The sequence below is a fragment of the Sphaerodactylus townsendi genome, linkage group LG11, assembly GCF_021028975.2.
Source record: "Sphaerodactylus townsendi isolate TG3544 linkage group LG11, MPM_Stown_v2.3, whole genome shotgun sequence".
NCBI classification, from domain to species: domain Eukaryota; kingdom Metazoa; phylum Chordata; class Lepidosauria; order Squamata; family Sphaerodactylidae; genus Sphaerodactylus; species Sphaerodactylus townsendi.
In genome coordinates, this window is record NC_059435.1 from 25814709 (window position 1) to 25838305 (window position 23597).

The following is a 23597-nucleotide window of genomic DNA, read 5'->3' on the forward strand; positions in this document are numbered from 1 at the left end:
TCTGGGTACTCCTGGAGTCACCTCCTTTGAGGAGCTCGAGGCAGACATCCTGTGTCTAGGAGGGACAGGAACAGAAAGCTGAGGGAGAAGGGGTTGAGATGGCAGTTGAGATCCCACCCCTCCCTCCCTCCCCTTGCATGCTTCCCCTCCCTCCCCCCTTCCCTTCCATGCCTCCCCTCCCTCTCCCTCCGCTAGGGTGGGTGGGCCATGTCCAGATGCCGGGCCCCCTCCCTCCCCTCCCTTGCATGCCACCCCTCCCTCCCTCCCCTTGCATGCCTCCCTCCCTCTCCCTCCCGGCAGCTAGGGTGGGTGGGCCATGTCCAGACACGGGCCCCTCCTCCCCTCCACTTGCATGCCACCCCTCCCTCCTGCCCGTGCTTCCCCTCCCCCCTTCCCTTCCATGCCTCCCCTCCCTCTCCCTCCGCTAGGGTGGGTGGGCCATGTCCAGATGCCGGCCCCCTCCCTCCCCCCTTGCATGCCACCCCTCCCTCCCTCTCCCGCATGCTTCCTCCTCCCTTCCCTTCCATGCTCCCTCCCTCCGGCTTAGGTGTGGCCATGTCCAGATGCTACCCCTCCCTCCCTCCCTTGCATGCCACCCTCCTCCTTTGCATGTTTCCCTCCTCCCCCCCCTTCCTTCCCATGCCTCCCTCCCTCTCTCCTCCTGGCTAGGGTGGGTGGGCCATGTCCAGATGCCGGGCCCCCCCCCCCCCCCCCCTTGCATGCCACCCTTCCCTCCCTCCCCTTGCATGCTTCCCCTCCCTCCCCCCTTCCCTTCCATGCCTCCCCTCCCTCTCCCTCCGCTAGGGTGGGTGGGCCATGTCCAGATGCCGGCCCCCTCCCTCCCCTCCCTTGCATGCCAGCCCTCACCACCTCCCCTCCATCTCTTCCTCTTGCACCACCTTTGGTTTTTCTCCTGTCTCCCTGCAGCCCTGCTGGGCTGTGGAGGAATGAGAGAAGGAGATGTTGTACACAGCCCCTCCTCTAGCTCTTCCAGCATCATCCTGAGGTGAGCGCCAAAGTTGCAACATGGACAGGCTCAACAACGGCTGAACTCTCTGTAGCCTTTGTCTGGAATGGTGTCTAGATGTAGTTAGACCTCCTTTTAAACTCTTTGGCCATGGACAGGAGAATCTGAAAGAAAATCAGGCAAGAAACAGCTTCTGTGATTGGCCAAAGAGCACTGTTGTCCCTAAACTGCAATCCTGCTGGCCACTCTAACTTGCTGCTCCCAATTCTACTCTCCCTTTCCAATAAATTGTTGTAACCCATTAGGACTGCCACAGCTGGGAGAAATCCAGTGCAAAACGCAATGTAGTCATTGGCCAAATAGGAAAGCTCTGAAGAGCTCTCGTATTTGTCCTTTTAAGCTCCTTCTTCCCCTTCCCTCCTGTTGCCCTGGAAATCAGCCAAAGGACAAAAAAAGGGGGGCAAAGGAGGTATTTTTTCATTCCAGCACAGAAATCCAAAGCATGGGGGGCAGCTTTGCTAACCCAGCAGAGCCCCCCTCCCCCGAAGCCCACCAGAAGGAAGAAGTCCAAGGTATGTTTAAAGGAGGGGGTGAAAGTGTAAACCATAATCGCAAGCATTGCAAGAGAGTTTTGATTTTTTTTTCCTCCTAGTGCCCTTTAACAGCAACTGGGGCAGGGTGGGTGAGTGGGTGGAATTCTGATTTCGGCTTTTTCCAGTTCCATTGAAATGGTGCCTTTTTTCAGTTCGACACATCGGGATGCATAATCCTCGTACAGACCTCTCTCCATGCCGCTACATTTAACCAATGTTGAATTGCAGTGTCGTATGGAAAAGTTTGGGAATTAGAACACAAGCATACAGTTAAGAACATATCGAAGCATGTAGTTTAGTTTTCGCACGTTATGTATTGTCCAGATTCTAGATTTTTCATCATCTTCAGATTGTTCCAAATAACCTAACCTCAGATCATTTCAGTGTACCACAGCTATCTCACTACCTTCATTTTTTTTTAAATCCCCATTTTTATGAGTTGAGAAATATAATTTATTTTTACTTTCTTTGCCTTCAGCTGGTAGCCGTTCTGGTTCTCCTGGAAGAGTTTTGACTACCACTACACTCTCAACTTTGAACAGTGGGGTTCAGAGAGTACTGGTCAGCCCTGCTACAGCACAGAAGCGGAGCAAGATTCCTCGAAGCCAAGGATGCAGCAGAGAGGCCAGTCCTTCAAGACTATCAGTTGGTACGGCTTGCAAAGTACCTATAAGTTCTGTTAAACCTTTTGCACATTGCTGTAACTCTAATCTTGTGTTGTAAGCTTAGTGAACAGTAGAGCTAAAGAGTTGTAATTTGATTCTGCTAAGAACGTGTATTATACAAGATAGAGAAAAGTATACTGTACACCATTGTTTTCCTGTTTTAGCTCAGTAAGTATACTCACTAAGTGTAGCTAGTATGCTAAACATATAGTCATGATCTGACAGTGTCAAGACATTTCACACAGTATATGGTGGCACACTCTGAAGCGCTCTTGAGTTTACATAATAGAGCCAAAACTAGTTTCAGTATTTTGACATCCCTGTATGATAGACGTTATTGCAAACATCAGTTTGTTGCATTCATTTTTCTCATATTTAGGTGAACATGATTTTTATTTTAAAAGATGATAAGCAGCCTGTAGAAATGCTAGAAAGTAATGCAATATGCGTATAGCATGCTGTTTTAACAACCTTTATTAGGCATTTAACATGCTGTTTTATTTACAAGAGCAAAACATCAATATAAACTATTTTCGATGTGTACTACATAAAAGCACTGTGTTTCTAAACTAATACTAGTTTACATGATAAAAGTATGCTTTTGTAGGAGTATCCATACCAGTGTAAGGAACCGACATGTGCGGTAATATTGAATTAAAGGAGACGGCAGAATCTTTTTTAGACTTGCATGGTCTTATTTTGCAGAAGGTGAAAAAAATAGGACTGCATTAAAATGTCAACTTTCTCTGTGTCTTCTCCCTTTCTGTGCTGCTGTTTGCCTGTACCCTGAATCATACTAGCACGAGGTAGTCGTATTCCTCGACCTAGTGTGAGTCAGGGTTGCAGTCGGGAGGCCAGCCGGGAAAGTAGCAGGGATACAAGCCCTGTCCGCTCTTTTGCACCCCTTGGTAAGTACGTGGAGAGCTTGTTCTGCATGGCCATTTTTTGCCCTTGATTATCTGCTAACAAAAGCCATATTTTTTAATTTAACTTATAACCAAGTAAACGTTTCCCTAACCTTGAGCTATACCAGGGATGTCCAACTCTGGCGCCCCAGATGTTCATGGACTGTGATTCCCACCAGTCCCTGCCAGCATGGCCAGTTGACCATGCTGGCTGGGACTGGTGGGAATCGTAGTCCATGAACATCTGGGGCACCAGAGTTGGACACCCCTGAGCGATACACTACTCGAGCTGAAGAATTTTATCCATGTGAAGAACCTTCCCTACCAGCATTCTGGAATGAGGGCACAATCCCGAGGCGTACATGCAGCAACTGCACGATTATTTCACATCTTTACTGGTAATTGGTTCAATACGCATAAATCCTAACAAATGCCTACAAATGTAAAAAATCTCCTTAGGACATCATAACCCCCAACCCCCTTGAACTTATCTACAGATTTTACATCAAACCTCCAAACAGTTTTGGAAAACTGAAATTCAAAACTGAATGTCTGGAAAACTGAATTCAGGGAGCCATTGTTTTATGAGAAAGTACTTTGTTGCAATTCTGGTGGCATGCACTCGCCTCTGGATTGTGCCATGCGACTATAAAAATCATTCTCTTTGAAAAGTGGCAGTAAAATGGTGTTTTGGGATTCTAGGTTTTGTCTCTGTGTTTTTCAACTGTGTGTGACCATATTCAATTTGATTTTCCTCCCTTCTTGATCACATGGATAATCATTACAGTAAATAAGTATAGTTTAGTATGAAGTTCAGTTTTATCTTCTATAGCATAGGTGTCAAACTCGCGGCCCTCCAGATGTTATGGACTACAGTTCCCATCATCCCCTGCCAGCATGACATCTGGAGGGTTGCAAGTTTGACACCTGTGTTCTGTAGGGTAGCAGTTGCAGAGCATTCCAAAAGAACTGCTGTGTCTTACCTTGCAAAAGGAGGGGATTCACAACCCAATCAAAATAGTCCATTACCCATCGCCATTCAATTGTGCTACAATATGGAAATATTATGTACCTTGACTATAAAGACCATACACCAATAAAAGCTTTACTGCTTATAGAATACATAACTATATACATTTGGGACTGGGACCCAAATTCTCAAAACAGTTAGACATCTTTGAATACAGCCCATTCTCTTTTAAATAGCATATTTTGTATTTCTGAAATATTCATCACTGCAGTGTTACCAATTGACCGTCAGATTTGAAAATCTAATTTATCCTGGTTTATTGTTAATTCAGGTTTCCATTTATTACTTTGAATTAATGCTGTTTGCCCATTTTTGTCACCTTTGTAGCTGATTGTACTTTGCAAACTAGAAAATATATTTGCACTTCACATGGTACCTGGTATTAACATTAAAGCAACAAAATTTTAACCAAAGAACATGTGTTCCTATGCTTTTGCTACACGGCTTTTTCTAAATTGTCTTAATTGTGATTTTGTTCATTTTTGCATGCTACATGTGATCTACATGTTGAGTCAAATCAACTGTTAATTACTTCATCTTACCAAATTGGAATTAACACCATATTTGGATTTCAGCATATTTTGTTTGAACCAGATCTTGAAGTTTTCTGTCTGTTTATGAAACATCTAACTTAAGTACCTAAATGCAATAAACTATTAGCTTCTGGAACATCTGCTTGAATGGCGACACAACAAAATACCACTCCCAGAAAAGTTTTGCTGTAACCCAGAAATGTATAGAGGCATCACTGAAATAAATTCTGTTGTAAGAAGAATTAGTAATCACGTTTTGTCCTGAATAAGGGTCATAGTTGAACACTATATGTGTGCATCTCCCTTACAAAATTTAAAACTGTGTAGTTGATTTTTTAAAAATTCCATATGTTGTATGTTCTGTATTTTGATAGATGGCTGCAGCTTGCGCTGCCTTGTTTCTTTGTATTTTAAAACACAGTTTCATTGTCTTGCATTTTCAGGTAGACCAAATTATTCCCCTAAAACATTGCTCGTACCTTCCTGTAAATGCTGCTCGCATTCCAGTTAATAATGTGCATGCGCCAATGTTCTCACTGAGGCCAGCCAGTCATATGGTGCTACTGCCACCATTCCCTTGCAAACATAATTTTAGAATGTCTGCAACAGCATAATTCTGAATGAGATGGCCAGGCCAAATAGCTGCACACAAGGCTGTATGTAGGTAGCCCCGATAACCCCTTGATTTTCCCATAGTACCATATGCTCAGTTTTCCTGTAAGTCAGCGCTTAGTCAGTTTCATGAGGTAATGCTGCCACCTTGCTTTGCCAGGAACGTATTCTGTGTAGCTGCTCCTGTTCTTCCTTGTTATAGTAATAGAGAGGGTTCATGTGATCCTGTTATTACAGCTTCCAGGCATCACTCCAGATCCACTGGTGCTCTCTACTCTCCAGATGTTTATGGGGCAACAGGTGAAGGATGAGTACACTTCACTATCATCTGCGCAATCATCCTGGACTTTTTTGTTTACCCCTTTAGTTTTTCCACACAGTTTTTTTTAAATCATTCTCTGTGTTAATCTGTGTTCTATATTTTGAACGTTCAAGGGACAGAAAGTACATGAAATGCTTCTCCCCCTCCTCCCCAGACTTTACAGCAATTTTCGTTCTCTAATTTCAGATGGATTTTGCAGAATTTATTTTATTAATGCATGTAGTTTTTTCATGTCGCGCTGTAGGATGCATTGACTAGTTTTCCTGCATTTGTTTTTGTATTTTCTTATAGATACATACATTTTAATAGGAAAATGAAACTATTTGCTTCATTTTGTTTTCTATGCATTTATGCTATCACAATTTGTTATTTTTGACATATGAGGTACAATCAAATAATTGTCTTCATTTTGCAATTTTGAGATAGTTAGGCCATATTCTAATAAAGATATTCTGCTGTAACTTGATAGCCAAAGAAGGGTGACTTTTAAAACAGAATAGTTGCTTGTCTTTTGTCAGAGAGAGCTGCTGCAGGATTGGCTGTACACACATTTCTTACCTATGAAGTTGTGGATTGTGGCCATTTCAGTAATATGACGAAGGGCTAGTGAAAGTCTCCCCACTTTCTTAATCCCCCTTACCTGAATTTCCTAAGTTAATAAATGTGGTCTTTTGGGGTTAAGAAGGCAACCATCCATATTTATAACAAATGGACTTGGAATATTGTCAGGCTGTGGCCCAATGCTGGCCCTTCTCTTCCTCCCTTGAAGCCCTGGCAGCCCTTCCCCTCCCTCCTGCAGCAACCCTGTCCAAGCCCTAGAAGCATCAGACCAGCAGGGCACTTCCCCACTGCTCCTGGGTACATTGTGCATAGCCCCGACTCCAGCCCTGATGGCAGAAAACCTGGGACTGTGCCACTGCAAGTGACTGGGAAGGGTGGGGACAAGGCAGGAGATGCCAGAAGCAGTGCAGGCCTCTGGAGAAAGGCCTGGGATTCTATGGTCAATCTCATTTGTCCATACCTTTAAGAGTCCAGGTCTACTGTGTAAAGGAAGGGGAGACCTGAGATGTGGGACCTACTTGCAGGGTTAGAAGCAGTGGCACATTAACAGACGCGAGAAGGGAGCACAAGAACACTAACAAAGGAGTACTACACAAGGAGAAGGTGGCAACAGAGGAGGGAACACCCAGGGAATGGAAAATGCCTAAGGGAATGGGAAGGAGGATGCAAGGGAGCTGGTGACAGGAGATGGTAAATCCCCCTAGCAAGGCACCAGCCAGGGAGGAGAGGGTAGCATCTTAGCCCAGGAGCCCAAGCTGCCAGAGAGAGAGCATTATGAAGAAGGCAAGGCAGATACTCAGGTAATAGAGATTGGCAAGGGAGCCTGGCTCCCATTTCTCTGTCCACTCAGAGGCTGATGGGAAGGCAGTAGGTCAACGGGAGCTAGAGGAGCCAAGATGAGCAAAGCCTGACAAATTTCAGAAGTACATGGCCATTTTTAAACATTGGACAGCACAATAGTTTTCAAAGTATTAGATATCTGTTTGAGTTCTTACACTTGGGCTTATTGCCCCTCCTAGTACAGTTTGGATTAACATTTTGTGTTGTATTCTAACAGGCACAGGTTTTGGAATAAGTCAGTCAAGTCGGTTGTCATCTTCAGTTAGTGCCATGCGAGTCTTAAACACGGGGTCAGATGTGGAAGAGGCAGTAGCAGATGCTTTGGTGAGCATTTTAAAAAACCCCCCCCCCACTTTTTCTTTTGTTTTGCAAAGCTTTTCATTGGTTTGTAATCTAGTATGTCCTATGCAATTGTTGACTTTGGCTGCTCATTCCAAAATGAAGCGGAACTCCATTCCTGAGTACATCCATGATACATTCCCATTCTTTTTTCAGGTCCTTTCTTAAAATCTGCATTTCTACAAGGACTTAAACTCTTAATCCATATTCCTAAGAACTTCTTAACTGCACTTGCCCACACTAATTTCTTGTTGAAGTTTGCTTTCCCTGTGTTGTTTGAAGCCAACTCTTTTAGGGGAGATCATTGAAGTCATGGACCAGTGGCCTTCTTTGTGCCTGTTTGTAGCAGCATACATTCTGGTGATGCTGTTTAAACTATAAATACTAATGATACTAGTGTAGAATAAGCAGAAGTATATACTTACTGTAATCCAGAGAACTAAATGCCAAACCAGGTCTTGGTAGCAGATTAAAACTGCAGAAAGGCCAACAGATTTTAAAAGGTTATTCTGCATTTGCTTTGCTTTGTCCATTCCGGAAGCAGGCCTCTGTGGTAGGCTGTGCTTCGTCTAGTGCTGGTCTCTCCATCTGTGCAAGACCAGTTCTTTCAAAGAGTCGATATGAGAGGAACACCTTCTGCAGCAGAGAAATGCCACTGAAGTCGACAAAGAGAAGTGCACATGGAATGAAAATATAGGATTCAAGACAAAATCTGTTGAATGTTCTCAGTTTTTTTGTGCATCTTGTGTCTTCGTCTCTTTTACTAATACTACTATCGCTTAGTTACTAATATTTGTCATTTTCTTGAGGTTCTTAATATTTGTACTATTTTGTTTTTTGTTAAGTCACAGCTGACTTACGGCAACCCCGTGGGGTTTTCAAGACAAGAGATGTTGGAGGTGGTTTGCTATTGCCTGCCTCCACGTCACTAGTTTAGGTGTCAATAAAATATTTTTTCTTTAAAAAGCAAGCAAGTAGCCACAACCATCATCATTCCAGGAACTTTACTTGTGAACTCTTTCCTCCCCATGCCAGAAATTTTATTCATTGATCATGAGTCTTGTTCACAGTCAAGACAGCACAGTTTCCCAGTGGAAAATTGTGCTCTGAGGAAGTGGTGAATTAATCTTACAGTTATTTCAATGTAATTTAAACATACCCACAGTTCTCAGTGAAGAAAGGTGTGTTAATTGGGCCACAGTTCACCTATGTAGGGGTCTTAATGATACTAGACTCCATGTAGGGGTCTTAAACCCTAGTGCACCAATAAATTCAAGCTGAGATAATCTCCATCTCCAAGGGCTTCCCCCCTTGAATTCATTGGGACTGTTCCGTCATTAGATGATCAAGAATGATGGATTGAGAAGTTTCCTTAGAATCTGAGAGCTCTCTATCCTTTTTGAACCTCTCTCCTTTTTCACCCCAGCTCACAATGAAAGTATTTCTTTATCTGAATGTTAATATTTTACTGTCAATATTTTACTTTGTCCTTGAAGCTTCTTACTTCATGATCCTTCTTGCTTAAAAAATTCATCACTACTAAATACCCTGATTTGTAACTGATGGAAGCTGGTGAGATCTGTTTACTAAACAATTGTCTTTAATATTCATAATGTCTTATTTTTCTCTAATTCATTGCACTCAGCTCTTAGGAGACATACGGACAAAGGTATAACTATCCTTGTTTATTTATTGAGAGTGTGCATATGCCAATTAAGCAAACATCTCTCTTATCATGCTATTATCTGTTATGAATGAAAATGTTAACTCGCAGAGAGAAGTGAAGAAAATGGCTTTTAGAAACAATTGCCTTTTTGTTCTATAGATTGAAGTCATAATTAGGGAAACATCTGAATATCTGTCCAATATTGCTTGCTTGGATATTACTTCCCCCTTCTTGCCTCTGTGCAGCAAAACAAGGAATCTTGCAGGCTCCAGATGTTATTTGTATAACATTCTCAGGGGCAGTTCCCCTTTTCAGGTGACTTTGGGGTCACTCTGATGTGTTAGCTTCATGTCATGAAAAGAAAGAAAGTGCATGCCCTGATGCCTAGGAAAAGAGGGATAACATTGGAAAAGGGCTATAATCGGAAATAATATAATAATGGGAAAAGAATGTTTTGGTGATCACTTCTCACATTGGATTCTTTGTGAATAGAAAAAACCAGTACGAAGGAGGTACGAATCATATGGAATGTATTCTGACGATGATGCTAACAGTGATGCATCTAGTGCTTGCTCAGAAAGATCATACAGCTCCCGAAATGGCACCATACCTACCTATATGCGGCAAACAGAAGATGTAGCTGAGGTCCTCAATCGTTGTGCAAGCTCCAACTGGTCAGAAAGAAAAGAAGGTCTTTTGGGACTACAAAATTTATTAAAAAACCACAGAACTTTAAGGTAAGAACCTCATCGGTTGAGAGATTCTTCTTCTTTGGGGGTGCCTGTGTTAGGTCTTGGACCTTAGACCAATAAACGGACTCTGGATTCTTGAACAGAAGTGTTTATTGAAGGCATCAAGTCCCTACCTTGAGAAAGCCAGTTCTGCTTGACCTGGCTTTCACAGGTTCCTTTATCCCAACCAACTTCCCCCCTTCTGCTTTCCCAGAGAAAGTATGGAAAGATTTGTTTAAAGACCCAGGTGTCTCCAAGGCTGTGATAGGGATAGATGCAGCCACCTGCCTCGCCTCCCACTGGGCCAATGGATACATCCTGTTGGCCTGAGACAGAGAGGCTTCTCAGAGTCATTTGCCTTGTTATCTACAATCGGTGTTGAAGCTGTAAGCATTAGAGGAAAGGAAGGAAAGAGAGAAGATCCTTCTGCATATCAGTCAAGGTACATCTCAATCAGGTTACACATCAAGCAGAATACAATTGGAAATGCCGTGCCTTTCAAGCTCTGGTCCTGACAGCCTGATGACTCTGACTTCTGCATCTTGCCCAGATGGTGACTTGGGATAGCTTATCAGTGTGTCCCTTCTCAAGATTACTCCTTATATTCAGATCATCTTATTAGAATGGCAAATGAATTGGGTATCATTGCAGGCCCAGGATGCTACATGTAATGATCCCATGATGGATGTGCTTCATGACTTGGCAAAACTGCCGGTGGCTCTTCCCATGGCCCAGGCCTTTATCGATAGCCAAGAGGAATTGGGAAAAACCAGCCTCTCTATTTGGTTCCTCCAAAAAAATTTGAAAACCTTTATACGGTGCAGCAGCTGGTGTGCGAGTTTCTATTTAAACACACACACACACCCAACTCCATGGTGTCTGAAGCACTAATGTCCAGTTGGGGTCCACTGCATTTCCTAAAGATAAGGAGGGACAGAAGTTGGATAACGTGGGCAAAAAATTATATGCTATAACTTTTATAGCAGTGATATATTAAATTATCATGTTTGTTTGTGGGAAAAACTGTCACCCTTATTAGATTTGATTTCTAGTGACATGCAGCAGTTGGCCAAAGCTGCACAGAAAGAAGATTCCCAGCTGGGCAACAGTTCAATGCAGCCAGGCATATTATAGATGCTGCCTCTATTCCGCAGGGCCTGTAAGACTGAGTTGTTCCACCGGGCCTTTGGAGAGACCAGCTGCTGAGGGTGCCCCAGCCCCCTCCCCTCTGCTCCACATGGGTCCCTAACATCATCGGGACCCACTATCTTTTCTTGGGAGGGTTTAAGTAAGAGTTTTGTGGGACGCTGTGTCAGGCAATAATTGCTGTTTTAAATTGTATTGATGATATTGGTACTGTGATGATTTTATATATGCTGTTTTTATACTGTACACCGCCCTGAGCCCTTCGAGGATAGGGCAGTATATTAAATCAAATAAATAAATAAATGATGATGATGATAACAACAACAACAATAATAACAATAATAACAATAATAATAACAATAATAATAACAATAATAAGTCTTGAGGAGACATTTGTGACTGGAGCTTCAGCACTTGCCCAAAATATTAAGCCCATGTTAGACGATATGACCTTTTACTCTACATGAAGGATAGGCTAGTTCTTTTTTTAAAAAAAACATTTATATCAATTAGCAGTGAGACCACCTGGTCCTGGAGCATTACCTGATTTTAAGTTTGCCATCACTGTTTTCGGTTCATCAATTGTAATCTCCTCATGTAAAGCTAATTTACAATCTTCACTTAATTTACCAATAGCCCTGTTATTCTTGTGGCTACCTTTCTCATAAAATTGAATTATTATGTAATATAGAATAATATTTTTGGAATGTATTTTTAATTTTAATACCATCTTCTATCATGTTCTGTAATTTTGTCTACCCATTTATTTCAATGTTGTTTCCCTGTTTTCCAGCGGAGCCATTTTCTGGGTTTATTGGCAAATTCAAAATCATTTTGTTTTGTCCCTTGCAATTGTCTATTTCTCTCTTCAGTTAATATAATAAATATAATACATTCAGTCTTAATAAGATATTCTCATTTTTTGTTTTCTTTAAAAATCCTCATGATTTCCTGTTTCAATTCCACTCCAAAATCAGGCAATCCTTTTAGGCAGCCTCTCTTAACAAGAGCAGGAACAGGCCAGCAAATCACAAAGCCGCAGAGAGAGGGATAAGGTTTCTCCTTTAAAAGGAATCAACTGATTGGCTCAGCACCAGCCAGAGTTGCGCTCCGTCTAAAGTTAGGAGTTGGCATCCCATCCTTCAGTCTTCCTGTCCCAGCCACAGGACCTCCATCTTCAATGGATTTAACTTCAGCCAGCTGTTTCAACCATTTCATCACAGCTCCAGGCAGCTGGTCAATACATTTAGGTCAGCATCAGCAGATATAGTTGGGTGCCATCTGCATACTGATGACAACCTAGCTTGAAACTCTGGACCAGTTGGGCAAGAGGGCACATATAGATATTAAATAACATCAGAGATAGGATTGGAGGAAGAGATTTTCCACTTGTCCAAGCTACCATCCAGTGTTTTAAGGAGAGTAGGCATTTACAGAGAAGCCACAAAATCTCTTTTGTGATTTGGGCCCCAGTGTGTTCTCTGCCCCATTAAGCTATTAAATTGAATTGTTCCTTAAGCATTTTACTTGCTGAGTTTAGTGTAAATATCGAAATAGTTTCATGTCATAAAAATGCCAACATTTTTGTTGAAAAAATCAGTTTTTGAAAATGTTAGAAAGTTATTGCTTTAAAATACAATGGTATTTTTTAAAAAAATCATTTGGTATATTAGCCTGTATTTGACTAATTGGCTGTTATGTCACTTTGGCAGTCGCGTTGAATTAAAAAGACTGTGTGAAATCTTCACGCGAATGTTTGCTGACCCACATAGCAAGGTATGTATTCATTTTGTTTCTTTGTGCAAGGTTATACATGAATCATACTGTAGCTACAGTATGGTTGAAAAGGCTAAAAAGCCTACTTGAGATGTGTTTGATGGAATATAAATACAAATGCTGAGTTTTTATTTGTGTAACCTTTTTCTTAAACTACAGTACCTAGTAGAGGCATTTAATCTTAAATTTTAATTTTCAAATTTTCAGTCAACAGCACAAGTTAAACATATTTTATATTTGTAACAATATAATTCTCATCCAAGTTTTTTTGTAGTTCAGGCTGGTATCAGATTTTTTTAACCGGGACCCTTGTTTTCTGGTAAAGGAGACATGTTTTGAAGAGCTATTTTCTGTGCCTAGAGATGGTGGGATCTCCTCTGTACACAGATGTTCTTTACATTTTGGCATGTTTGACAGGAGACTGAGTTCAGGTTAGGTCACGGGTCTGCAACCTGCGGCTCTCCAGATGTTCATGAACTACAATTCCCATCAGCCCCTGTCAACATGGCCAATTGACCATGCTGGCAGGGGCTGATGGGAATTGTAGTTCATGAACATCTGGAGAGCCGCAGGTTGCAGGCCCCTGGGTTAGGTGATAACGATGATGTATTTTCTTAAGATTATTAAGTCTCTCTAGTCCAGTGCAGCATCCCAGTGGTGTGTGGGCAAGGACAAAATAGTTGAAGGAGGATTGACTAATTAAAATAATGGGTGGGTTGCGGGGGGCGGGGGTGAAATACTGTTCATTCCCAATCTGTCCCATCAGAATGTGTGAAAGTTGCTGCTCCTGACCCTCCACTTGACTTTCATGCCAAGGCTGCTGAACACTACCATGAGTTTAACACTTGGTGATTAACACCAAGGCTGTTTAAAACATCTCTCCTTAGGATTTAGTTGTGACGGAACAGTTGAGAATAGTTTCTTTCACCAAGCTTATATGGCTGAGTGAGAATTCCAACCTGGTTCTCCCAGATCCCAGGTAAAGGTAAAGTTTCCCCTTCAGTCATGTTCGACCCTGGGGTACCACTGCAAGCAGTGATTTCATAGGCAAGCCATTTTTGTGGGGTAGTTTGCCATTGCTTTCCCCGGCTATTCTTTACCCCCTAGCTATGTGCTAGGAAGGTACTCATTTACCTACCAAGGAATGGATGGATGGCTGAGTTGACCATAAGCCAGCTGCCAGGATATCTGACCCACAGGGGGCTCAAACTCCTGACCGTGTGAGTGGCAGTGCAAGCACTTAACTACTACACCACGTGGCTCCTCTATATCCCAGGTCAGGAGGATACTTCAACTATCCCATCACATCAAGTTAATCACACTGGCTTAGGAAGAGCATTTATGGTCCTGGTAGACAACCTGCATCTACAGATTGATATGGAATTATTGGAATCTGCTGAATATCTCAGCAGTTTTTGACATGGTATACCATTACATCTTTTTGGAATATTTAAAACTTCTGATTGGTGTCTCGGGTGGTTTCGGCCCTGCTTGTCTGACAGAAATCAGCAAGTTATCATCTGCATGGAAGCTGTATAGAAATATTTTAAAGAAATCATTCACATACAATATTCATAAATATTAAGTTAAAATGATGAAAAAAATTGTTCAGAAGAGCATAGGTGAGATCTGGAAGGAATTCTCTTAAACAATGATGATTTCCAAGTATGGTGTGATAAAGATAATTTTGTGAAAAAAATTTTAACAGGAATTTGTCAGGTATAGTATGACGTGAATTAAAATATCAGTGGCTGATCGAGTTTACTTAGAGCAGTAGGAGATGCTTTTGCAAATGGAAGTGTGGTCATCTTCGGCAAATTCTCTCTCTGCCTTCAGTTTGTCATCCCTCTGAAATCCTATTAAATGATCCATGCAAACAGCATGGACAGCCAAGGGGAAACCAAGAAAATCACTGAAAATTTTGCTCTTCCCACAATAAATGGAAACTTAGGTAGAATTTAAACCATGTTTAGTATTTGAAGTCATAATGTTTTGACCTGTTGGATCATGCATGTTCATGCACTCATAGGAAAACTGAGAGTAGTCCTCTCGCTCATATGTGAGTACAATCGGGGGTAAGGGAGAGCCCACCATTATAATAATTGTGGAATCTTCTAATTTGGACAGTCACTTCATAAGTGTTGTGAAAGGTGGAAAAATTAGAGAGGGGGGAAATGAAATGAATCTCTTTAAGGATCTCTGAAAGAGTGCATGGGATGTTTCTCAAATATTTTAATAGATTGAAGAGCCAGAGGTAAATGGCTTTCTCCCTATCTTTCCTCAGATGTTCCACTTAGTAAGCAAAAACAAAATTATTGGCTTATCATGGAAAACAGGGTGCTGAGATACTGTTGCCTGTTTTGTAGAGTCCAATAATAGACCAGCACTGGAAACTTCTAAATCAGTCTATTATGTCAATAAACCTAGACTGGAATAGTTCTGTATGGGATTGTACTGTGATTTGATTATAAAAGCGTAATACCCACATTATAAGTTTTCCCTTAGCTGGAGGACATTTTGTGGTGATTCCCACTGTCCATTCAAGGGGGCAGGGAATGATTCTTTTTTCCTTTTGCTGTTTGAAGTGGGATTGTCCCCTGCTCTTCAGCCTTATTCCTGCTTCAAAAGGAGAAGCAGCGTGGTTAGGTTACCTCTGCTTATTTGTGCCTTTTTCTAGCCTATGTCTAGGTCTTTCTCCATTTATTTCTCTATCCCTTACATCTTTCTATAGAAGTTCAGCTTTATTTTTCTGTCTTCATTCTTCTTCTGATTTCACCAAGGAAAACAACTGGGGCCGCTCACAGGCTACAGCCCGTGATGGTGAGGCTTTGCCCACCTCTCCATCTTTATCCTAGACACTTCTAACTAGTCAAGTGCATCATGCACGAGGGCTCTGATTCAGAGAATCTCCTCTCAGAGGACGGTATGACTTCAGCTGTGGAAGCTGGGAGGTCAACAGGTCCCTCAAGCATGCCAGCCACAGCTGCTTTTCAGGAGGAAAATGCATTGGCGGCAGTTTCAGCACTGTTGACCAAAAGGCGTGCAGAAATGCACAAGATGGCCACCACAACTTTAAGCTGCCGCTCCTGAGGCTCCAGGGGCTCTGGCATCACATTTCATGATATGGCTCCATTCAGAGAGACCCTTCTTTTCCAGCATCCCTCTCAGATCACCTGAGAAGTTGGCATGGGTAAAGTAGCCATATCTGGTTCCACCTCACTGCCAGATGACTTATTCATTCGTAAAGGAGGCTCTGGGAGTGGTCCCTCATTTGCCAGGACTGGAATGTAGGGCATCTAGCCGCACTTCTAGCCCCACCCCCACGAGTAACACAAACCCAGGGAGGAACAAACCATGGCTCACCAAGGCTGCCCTTAAAAGACCTAATTCCAGTCCCATTAGAGAGCCTTCCCCTCCCTATGAGAGTGAATCTGAAAAAGAGAAGGGAGAACTTTTCTCTGAGGAAAAAGGGGTGTATGAGGATGATTCTGAAGTCCCTGAGCAAGAAGCCAGATTCTTCAAAGCTGAGAACTACAAATACTTGCACTTTAGGTGCATGGGTGCACTTCACATATAAGAGCCTGGTGTGGGGAAGGAGCTTCTAGACCCTGAGATCAAATCCACTTTCATCCAGCGGCAGAGTACTGCGATGGCCTGACTGCTCCATAGTCAAAGAATCTCCTATATACTTTTCCTTTTCTTCCTGTGCGCCCAAAACTATTGAGGAGGATTGTAATTCTTCAAGCCAAGGCCCAGAAGACCCTGGTACTCAATGCTACAACAGTTGTCCATCCAACAGCCTCTCAAATTGCCTATCGAATGGGATATATTGCAGCAAGGACCACCCGGATCCAGAAAAGTGCAGGCTGGCCACCTGGTGATCAAGTGAGGAGCATTAATGAGGGCCGATCTGACAGAACAGATTGCCCAGACCATCCTAGCCTCTAGGAGATCATCAGCTAACCAAATTTATGATGCCTTGTGGAAAGCCTTCAAGTATTGGGCCAGGAGAAAAAATCTTGATCCTGCTCAGTCAAATGTCTCCATCATTTTAAGGTGCCTACAGGACAGTCTAGACTCAGGTCTGCATTCGTCCATGCTGAGGAGACAAGTGGCCACCCTGGCCACAGTTATTCCCGAACTGGATGGTTGGCAAACTCACAGACACCCATACATAGTCTGCTTCCTCAAGGGGGCAAGGACACTAAACAAACCACAATTATATAGGTTTCTCACTTGGAGACTTAACACTGTCCTCAGTTCCCTCACCGAGTCACCCTTTGAACCTATTAGTCAAATATCTCTCAAGTTTCTGAGAATGAAAACCACATTCCTCATGGCTATAACCTCATCTTGTATCATGTCTGAAATTGCAGCTCTTTCGGTACATCCAGACTTTTGCATCTTCCATAAAGGCAAGATGGTTCTAAGACTTGACCCTACCTTCCAAGTTTCATTGATTACAGGAACTCTGTTTGTGTTCCTTTTGTCCAAACCCTATACATCCCAAAGAGGTTCCATGGCATACCTTGGATGTTAGGAGTGTTGTGAAGATGTACATTATTATAACTCAGTCAATTGATAAAACAGACTCCACGTTCATCTCTGTAACTCCACCCAATGTGGGCAAGGCAGTTTCCATCAGTACCATTAACAGATGCCTAAAGTCATACACCCGTAGAGTCATACTGCTCACAAAAGTTGGATGCACCTCTGGCATAACAGCTCACAGGAGCAGCAGCCAATGCAGTCTTTGCCAAGAATGCTCCTGTAGAAGAGGTGTGCAAAACTGCCACATGGTCAACTACTTCAACTTTAATCAGGCACTGTAAAATTAACTCTTACATTTCTACTTCGTAGTTCTCTCCAACATGTTCTCTGCATTCCTGACAATGACCCACCTCTTAAGGGACACTGCTTTGGGAGGTCCTATAAGATGTCCTCCATTGGCACTTACCCATGAAGGGTCCTTTTCCTCTGAGCGATCGTGCCCTCCCTATGTTATCACCTTCTTTTCTCACAAACTTTCATTTTAAATCTGAGACCTTAGCCTCTTCTCTATCAGGTAACCTTGTTTGTTCCTTGTTTCTGGATATCACACTTACCTTTTCCTGTTCGTTCACCTTGTTAGGGGCACTATATCGCTACTGTTAGGTATAGTTTGCATTACGTTATTGCAGTTATTGAGGTTTTAGAAGTTATAGTCGAGTTTCCAGTAGATAGCCTTCACTGCTATTCAGAGCAGCAAACAGAAGAGCAGGGGGCATGATTCCCACTCCAGGAAGAGGGGAAAAATCATTTCCTGCCTCCCAGATTGGACATTGGGAATCACCACAAGATGTCCACCTATCACTCAGAGGAAAAGGACCCTTTATGGGTAAGTACCAATGGTTGTTCTGTTGTTGCAAATTATTCTGGCTGCTATTGTGAAATTGAATATCCTTTTTTAAAAAAAATCAATTTAGTCTAGCACTATATAGATTTAAATCACAATTATTTCAGTAGAATTTCAGACTTTGTCTCAGCACATTTACTCAAGGCACACCAAGTTCAGTGAGCCTTCCTGTTAAGTAAGTTCAGGATTGCAGCCAATGTGGCCTTAATAGACACAGGTAAAGTTGCTGGTGGCTGACAGGAATCTTTCCTGCTATGCACTGGAGAATTTCAGTGAGAACACTCACTAAACTGACTAAAATTGTATCATTTTTGGCACATGTACGAAATCTTTGAATCTCAGATGCACTGCAGAAACATAACGTAAGAACCATGATTGGTCTATGCGTAGTTTTGCAAGGTATTTAAAAGGCAAAAAGTTCCTGGTCTTCAGATATTGTGGTTTCAAGTGGCTATACAACTACTTGCATAATATGTATCTTTTAGTAATAATAATATTGGAATCAGCCCTTAGTCAACTGTTAAGTAATTGTTCAGAAAATGCAGCATCTTTCTTCAGATGACTTGATTTTAAAAAGGAGGGGAGAGAAGAGGGGCTGTAGGTTGGATCCAGCCAGCTTTGCTGGTGGCAAAAAAGGAAGGACACAGCCTCTTTGACCATCCCAATGGCTGTGCTGAAAGTCATAGGACCGGCATGTACAAAACTTGTGTGGCAAGGTTGTTAAACTCATTTGTTACAAGGGCGGGATATGACATAAATGTGATTTTGTCAGGCCAGGTCCAGAGGGCGGGGTGGCTGCCTTGGCTGGTGAGCCCCGGCAGGCTTGTGAGCTCAGATCAGTACTGGGGAGAGGGGTGGCTGCCTCAGCTTGCGAACTCACAGCAGACTTGCAAGCCCAGATCAGAACCCCTTGATAGGGTTTCTCAAGTCCACAAGCCAGCTGAGGCACTCCCCTCACTCCCCCTCTCCTGGTCTGTCCTGGTGAGTCTGGCTTGCCCGGCCAGATCAGGAGCAGGGAGGGGAGGGGTGTTGGTTCGTGGCCTCTCAAGGGTCCAGGTCAGGCCCCCGGGCTGTATGTTTGACACCTGTATAGGGAGCGCTGAGTAGGTTGGGGAACCAGGTGAGATTGAATTAAAAAGCTGACTGGATCCAACCCACCGTATCTGGAAGTTGATAGCAAAGCTATTTAAAATTATCATTCTAAAAAACAATTTATTTTATTTTTCTCATACAGGAACTATGCAGATGGCAACTAATGTGTGTGTTTTATCTCCCCCTCCCACCCTTCCCTTTTTTTCTTTTTGCATGCTGTCCCCTGTGTTGGAACTCTCTGTAGAGAGTAAGTTGGTTCAATATTTGTTGGAACCCTAACCTTACTGCATGACTGAAATTAACCCCTTTCTCTCTACTTTGTAAAAGATGAGAATATGTGCGGAGTTGGGCTTTTGCGCTTTGTATAATCCTTGCAGTTATGCAAATTAAGCTGAAATGTTTTGGGATTGAGCTTTTGTATACTAATTAACTGACCTTTTTGGTTTTGTATTTCTGCTGTGTATTGTGGTTACTGGCGCATCTGAACTTCACATCACCTAAGGAAAGATCTGTTACAGTAAAATTATACTGCAGGATTTCCCTCCGCTGTACAATTTCAGCCACAAACCCAAGACTTTCATTATTTACAGAATAGTAAAATATAGTACATTCACACTATAAACTTCACTTTTTACTTTTACTTTCCTTGGAATGCTTATGCTTCTTGGAAACGTTACTTAGCCCTCTTCCGCAGAAACCACAGTAAACACTGAATTAACATCTTTTATACTCTGGTGCAGTTGCACTCATTGTACAGGTGAAATGTAATGGGGCACATTGTTAGATGGTTGGTAGACACTATTGGCTTTGTGCATGCTGTGTATATCTGAAAAATTTGCATGTAAAGGCACTACTTTTCCACTTGGATTGCTTTCAGTGTGTTTAAACTCACAGCCACAGTTTTCAAAGAATGTTTTTAAATCATCAGCTTTAAGTTACTATAATGGTATCTCTTTTTAAGGAACTGAGAACCTCTTCCTAAGCTGGTTTACTCAGAAGTAAATCCCACTAAATTACATGTGACTTATGTTCAAGTAAGAAAGCATAGAATTGCAACCCATGTTACAGATTTCATCATTTCATTTGGGTACATTTAAATAGAATCTGGAGCCATGTGTCTTCCGTTACAGCTGCTTGCCTATCTATTGCTTGTCTGAGACTTGAAAGCCCTTAGGTCTGAGCAGCTTGTGCAAGTGTAGCTGTAAGTGAAGATGTTTTGAAGGAAGAGCACAGGGCTCTTGCAACAAGTACTGTGCTAAAGTTTGAAACTGGGAAATTTAGAATATGGACTTGCCCAGTTCGGAACTTCCAGACCAGTAAGGAGCCTATAGCTCCCAGACTTTTCTGAAGGTCACGGTTGTTTAATTAGCTCAGGTCCATTTCCATCTTTCCATGGTGCTTCCTTTAATTTCCCATAGGATCTTATCTAGTGGTAATGTGAGAAGGTGTTCTGAGGCTCCAATCTTCATTAAGTCTTGCTGCAGCAATTTTGGTACTGAAGCCCCAGGGAATGTAGGTTCTCAGAGTTTTCAAGATCCTTAGATGGAACATAAGAATTACTCACATTCTCTGCTGGTGTGTCGTTGGGGAGCGGTCTTCCTCACCGTACCATTTCCCTATTGACATTATTGGAAATGTGATGACACTTATATCTGGAATGCATTCGTGCTGAAAGCTAACTAATTTAGGCCTGATCTAAACTAAATTAGCTTGGTTTAGTAAACAGGTTCAAAATTGAGCCTGGAAAAGATTGTTCTGGTCTATTCAAAGTGCACACATGCACGCTATTAAGTATTCTCCTGTGAGAGTAGGACAATTTATGTAACCGTGAAAATATTTTTTTAAAAAAAAATCATGATCACCTATAGAAAAGCATTTATTTGTTTTGCATTCTCTAAACCTTTAAAGAGCCAGAAAGTAGACATTTTTTCCATAGGAATTGCAGTTACTTATGGGAAATATCTGTTCCAACTGTTGGAAGCACAGATTGAGGAAAGATTTTGGGATGAGCCTCAGAATTCCCTGGGATTCCTTGCCAGTCTCAAGTGCATTTGATTTTCTTAGGCAGAAAGTTTCATCAGTCCTTTATTTGATGAGATGAAGAAATATTTATCGTTCATAAGTTAATTTTTTAGCATTTAAATTTCATTTAAAATATTTCCTGCACCTTTCAGAATCCAAATATTTTAATTGAGCTCTAAACAAACAGTGACACCAAGTGGTATTTTAATATATAACATGAAAGTATCTAAATGTTCTTCAGGAGTAGATGACTTCTGCAGAAACAGATAAATATTTGCTGAACTTATTTTCAGACTTGGGCAGAGACTTTTTCTGGGCAGAATTTTTCATTCTGTGTCCCTCATGATTTTTGACTTTTCAGGAATGGTGTTCCAAAATCTAGTGATTACAAAATTTCCAATTTATTTGTGAATTTATAGTTAAAACTGGGTTTTTTCCTTGTAGCTAATGATGTTTTTCTTTAAAAACATTTAGGTAGTTAGATAATATGCATTTTTGTGAACTGTGTTTGCCACCTGCTATTTTTATGTCTACTGATAAAGAATAAAACGTACATACTGTGATATTGCCTTCATATTAGGCATCCATTCTCAATCAAGTCCATTCAGCAGAGATAAGCCGGTCCAAAACAAAACTCTTCAGTTTGCAAGAAAGGCAACTTTTACAACCATCAGCTTTAGCTAAAATGCAGGAAGTAAGAACTGAGCCAAGAGCTCTGCCCAGAGGGACCAAACTAAATAGGGGAGGCTCAGACTATTCCGTTGCATACATATACATATAATATGAACCACGTTTGATACCAAATTTATATTACACTTGCAACCATGCTTTTTACATAAGAAGGAATGTGTACCCTATTCCTTTATCAACATTAGCTATACTGTGCATAGAAGGTATCTGCAGGTCCCTGTTTAACTTGACTGGTTGTCATGACAGTTTGGCTTTAAAAAAAACTGGTGTGTGCATGTTGTGTTTCATTCAAAGCTGAGTGGATTAACAGTCTAAAATGCTGTTTTTCAAATGGACGCGCAAAACCTCCTCCCATGAGGGCACAAATTACATTGGGTGGTTTATTAGTAATATTCCGATTAACAGTCAGGGCTCAAAGCTCCCTTGAAGCCGGTTGCTGAAAGGGGAAAGTGGCTTGCTGTATTCCCAAGTAGCTGAGTCTGGAGATGAGGTGGTTTGTGTGATGAGATGGGAGTAGTGTTAAGTGGATGGGGGCAGGGGGACGAGAAGGGGATGAATGGAGCATCCCAATGGATTATAGGTCCTAGGTTGGGTGGGAATGAGGTGACAAAGTGAGGAGCTGGACAGACTTCTGCAAACAAACTTCTAGATCAGATCTGATGGTACACCTTTAAAAGGGTACTGTTTCACAGAGTTTGTGACATACTGGTTTGAATCATTTCCACAGACCTCTGTAAACCTCAAACGACTTTACACATACATACGCCCAAATCCCAAAAAACAGTTGCGCCAGTGATCACAGCATTTCTTTTCAAAATGACACTGCATGAAGTACTAATTTTCAGAATTGCATACACTTTGACTCTCAGATTATGTTGAAAGATGGGGCCGAATGCTTTCCTGCTTGGCTGTGAATCATTGCCTTTGTCTGCTTCTGTGTGTTTTATTGCATTATTCTTTTGTGAGTTCAACACAGATCAGCGTCAACTCCTTTTCTTTCCTACTCTTCCCCCCCCCTCTTTTGCCCTCTTGTTCCTTGACTAGGTGTTCAGCATGTTTTTAGAAACTTTGGTAGACTTCATTCAAGTCCATAAAGAAGATCTACAGGATTGGCTATTTGTGTTGCTGACTCAGCTGCTAAAAAAAATGGGTGCTGATTTGTTGGGATCGGTACAAGCCAAAGTTCAAAAGGCACTTGATATAACAAGGTAATTGATTCCTGGCTGCGTTGAAATACATATATTTTTATTCACTGCCTCTTTGTATCAATAGTTCTCCTCTTTCACATAAAGCATAGTATCTCTGAAAATACCAGGTCAAACTTCTAACATTTAGCACTATGAATAAAGCTATTAAAATGTACCAAGACCCCTTTGTGCATTTCCATATGGACTAACTGGCTCTGAAAGTATAATGGCTCATATTATGTAAATAATGCATCATAATATATGATGGCATGTATGGAAAGTTATGCCTGAGATTTTAAAGAGATGGGAGTGTGAAATATGTAGCCTCCTAATGAGATTTAGCATTTCCAAACCCATCTCTGTCACATGAACAGCCCGGCAACAAGATTACGCTAAGTTCCTTTTCTCTACGAGGATCCGGGTAGTTCACCTACATTTGCTAGAAGCAGAACACTTGCAATATCTCAATCTCCCCCTTTTCTTCTGATTTAAGCAGTTGTGGAGGTCTTGGACTAAGCTTTGACT

The 23597-nt window shown here is 41.9% G+C and overlaps 1 protein-coding gene across 44 annotated transcripts in view; it reads left to right on the forward strand.

Moving 5' to 3' along the window:
- Window positions 1–23597, forward strand: part of CLASP2 (cytoplasmic linker associated protein 2) — a 140642-nt gene that overhangs the window by 100236 nt on the left and 16809 nt on the right. For 12 of the 44 annotated variants that reach the window (XM_048511073.1, XM_048511077.1, XM_048511075.1 and 9 more), the window contains 9 exons: window positions 2039–2209; window positions 3026–3133; window positions 5543–5605; window positions 7246–7352; window positions 9013–9036; window positions 9526–9770; window positions 12623–12686; window positions 19418–19420; window positions 22930–23093. In XM_048511073.1, the coding sequence (XP_048367030.1) occupies window positions 2039–2209; window positions 3026–3133; window positions 5543–5605; window positions 7246–7352; window positions 9013–9036; window positions 9526–9770; window positions 12623–12686; window positions 19418–19420; window positions 22930–23093 (949 nt within the window). The remainder of the gene's footprint in view (window positions 1–2038; window positions 2210–3025; window positions 3134–5542; window positions 5606–7245; window positions 7353–9012; window positions 9037–9525; window positions 9771–12622; window positions 12687–19417; window positions 19421–22929; window positions 23094–23597) is intronic. The other 32 variants (XM_048511096.1, XM_048511094.1, XM_048511100.1 and 29 more) reach the window with 9 other exon arrangements.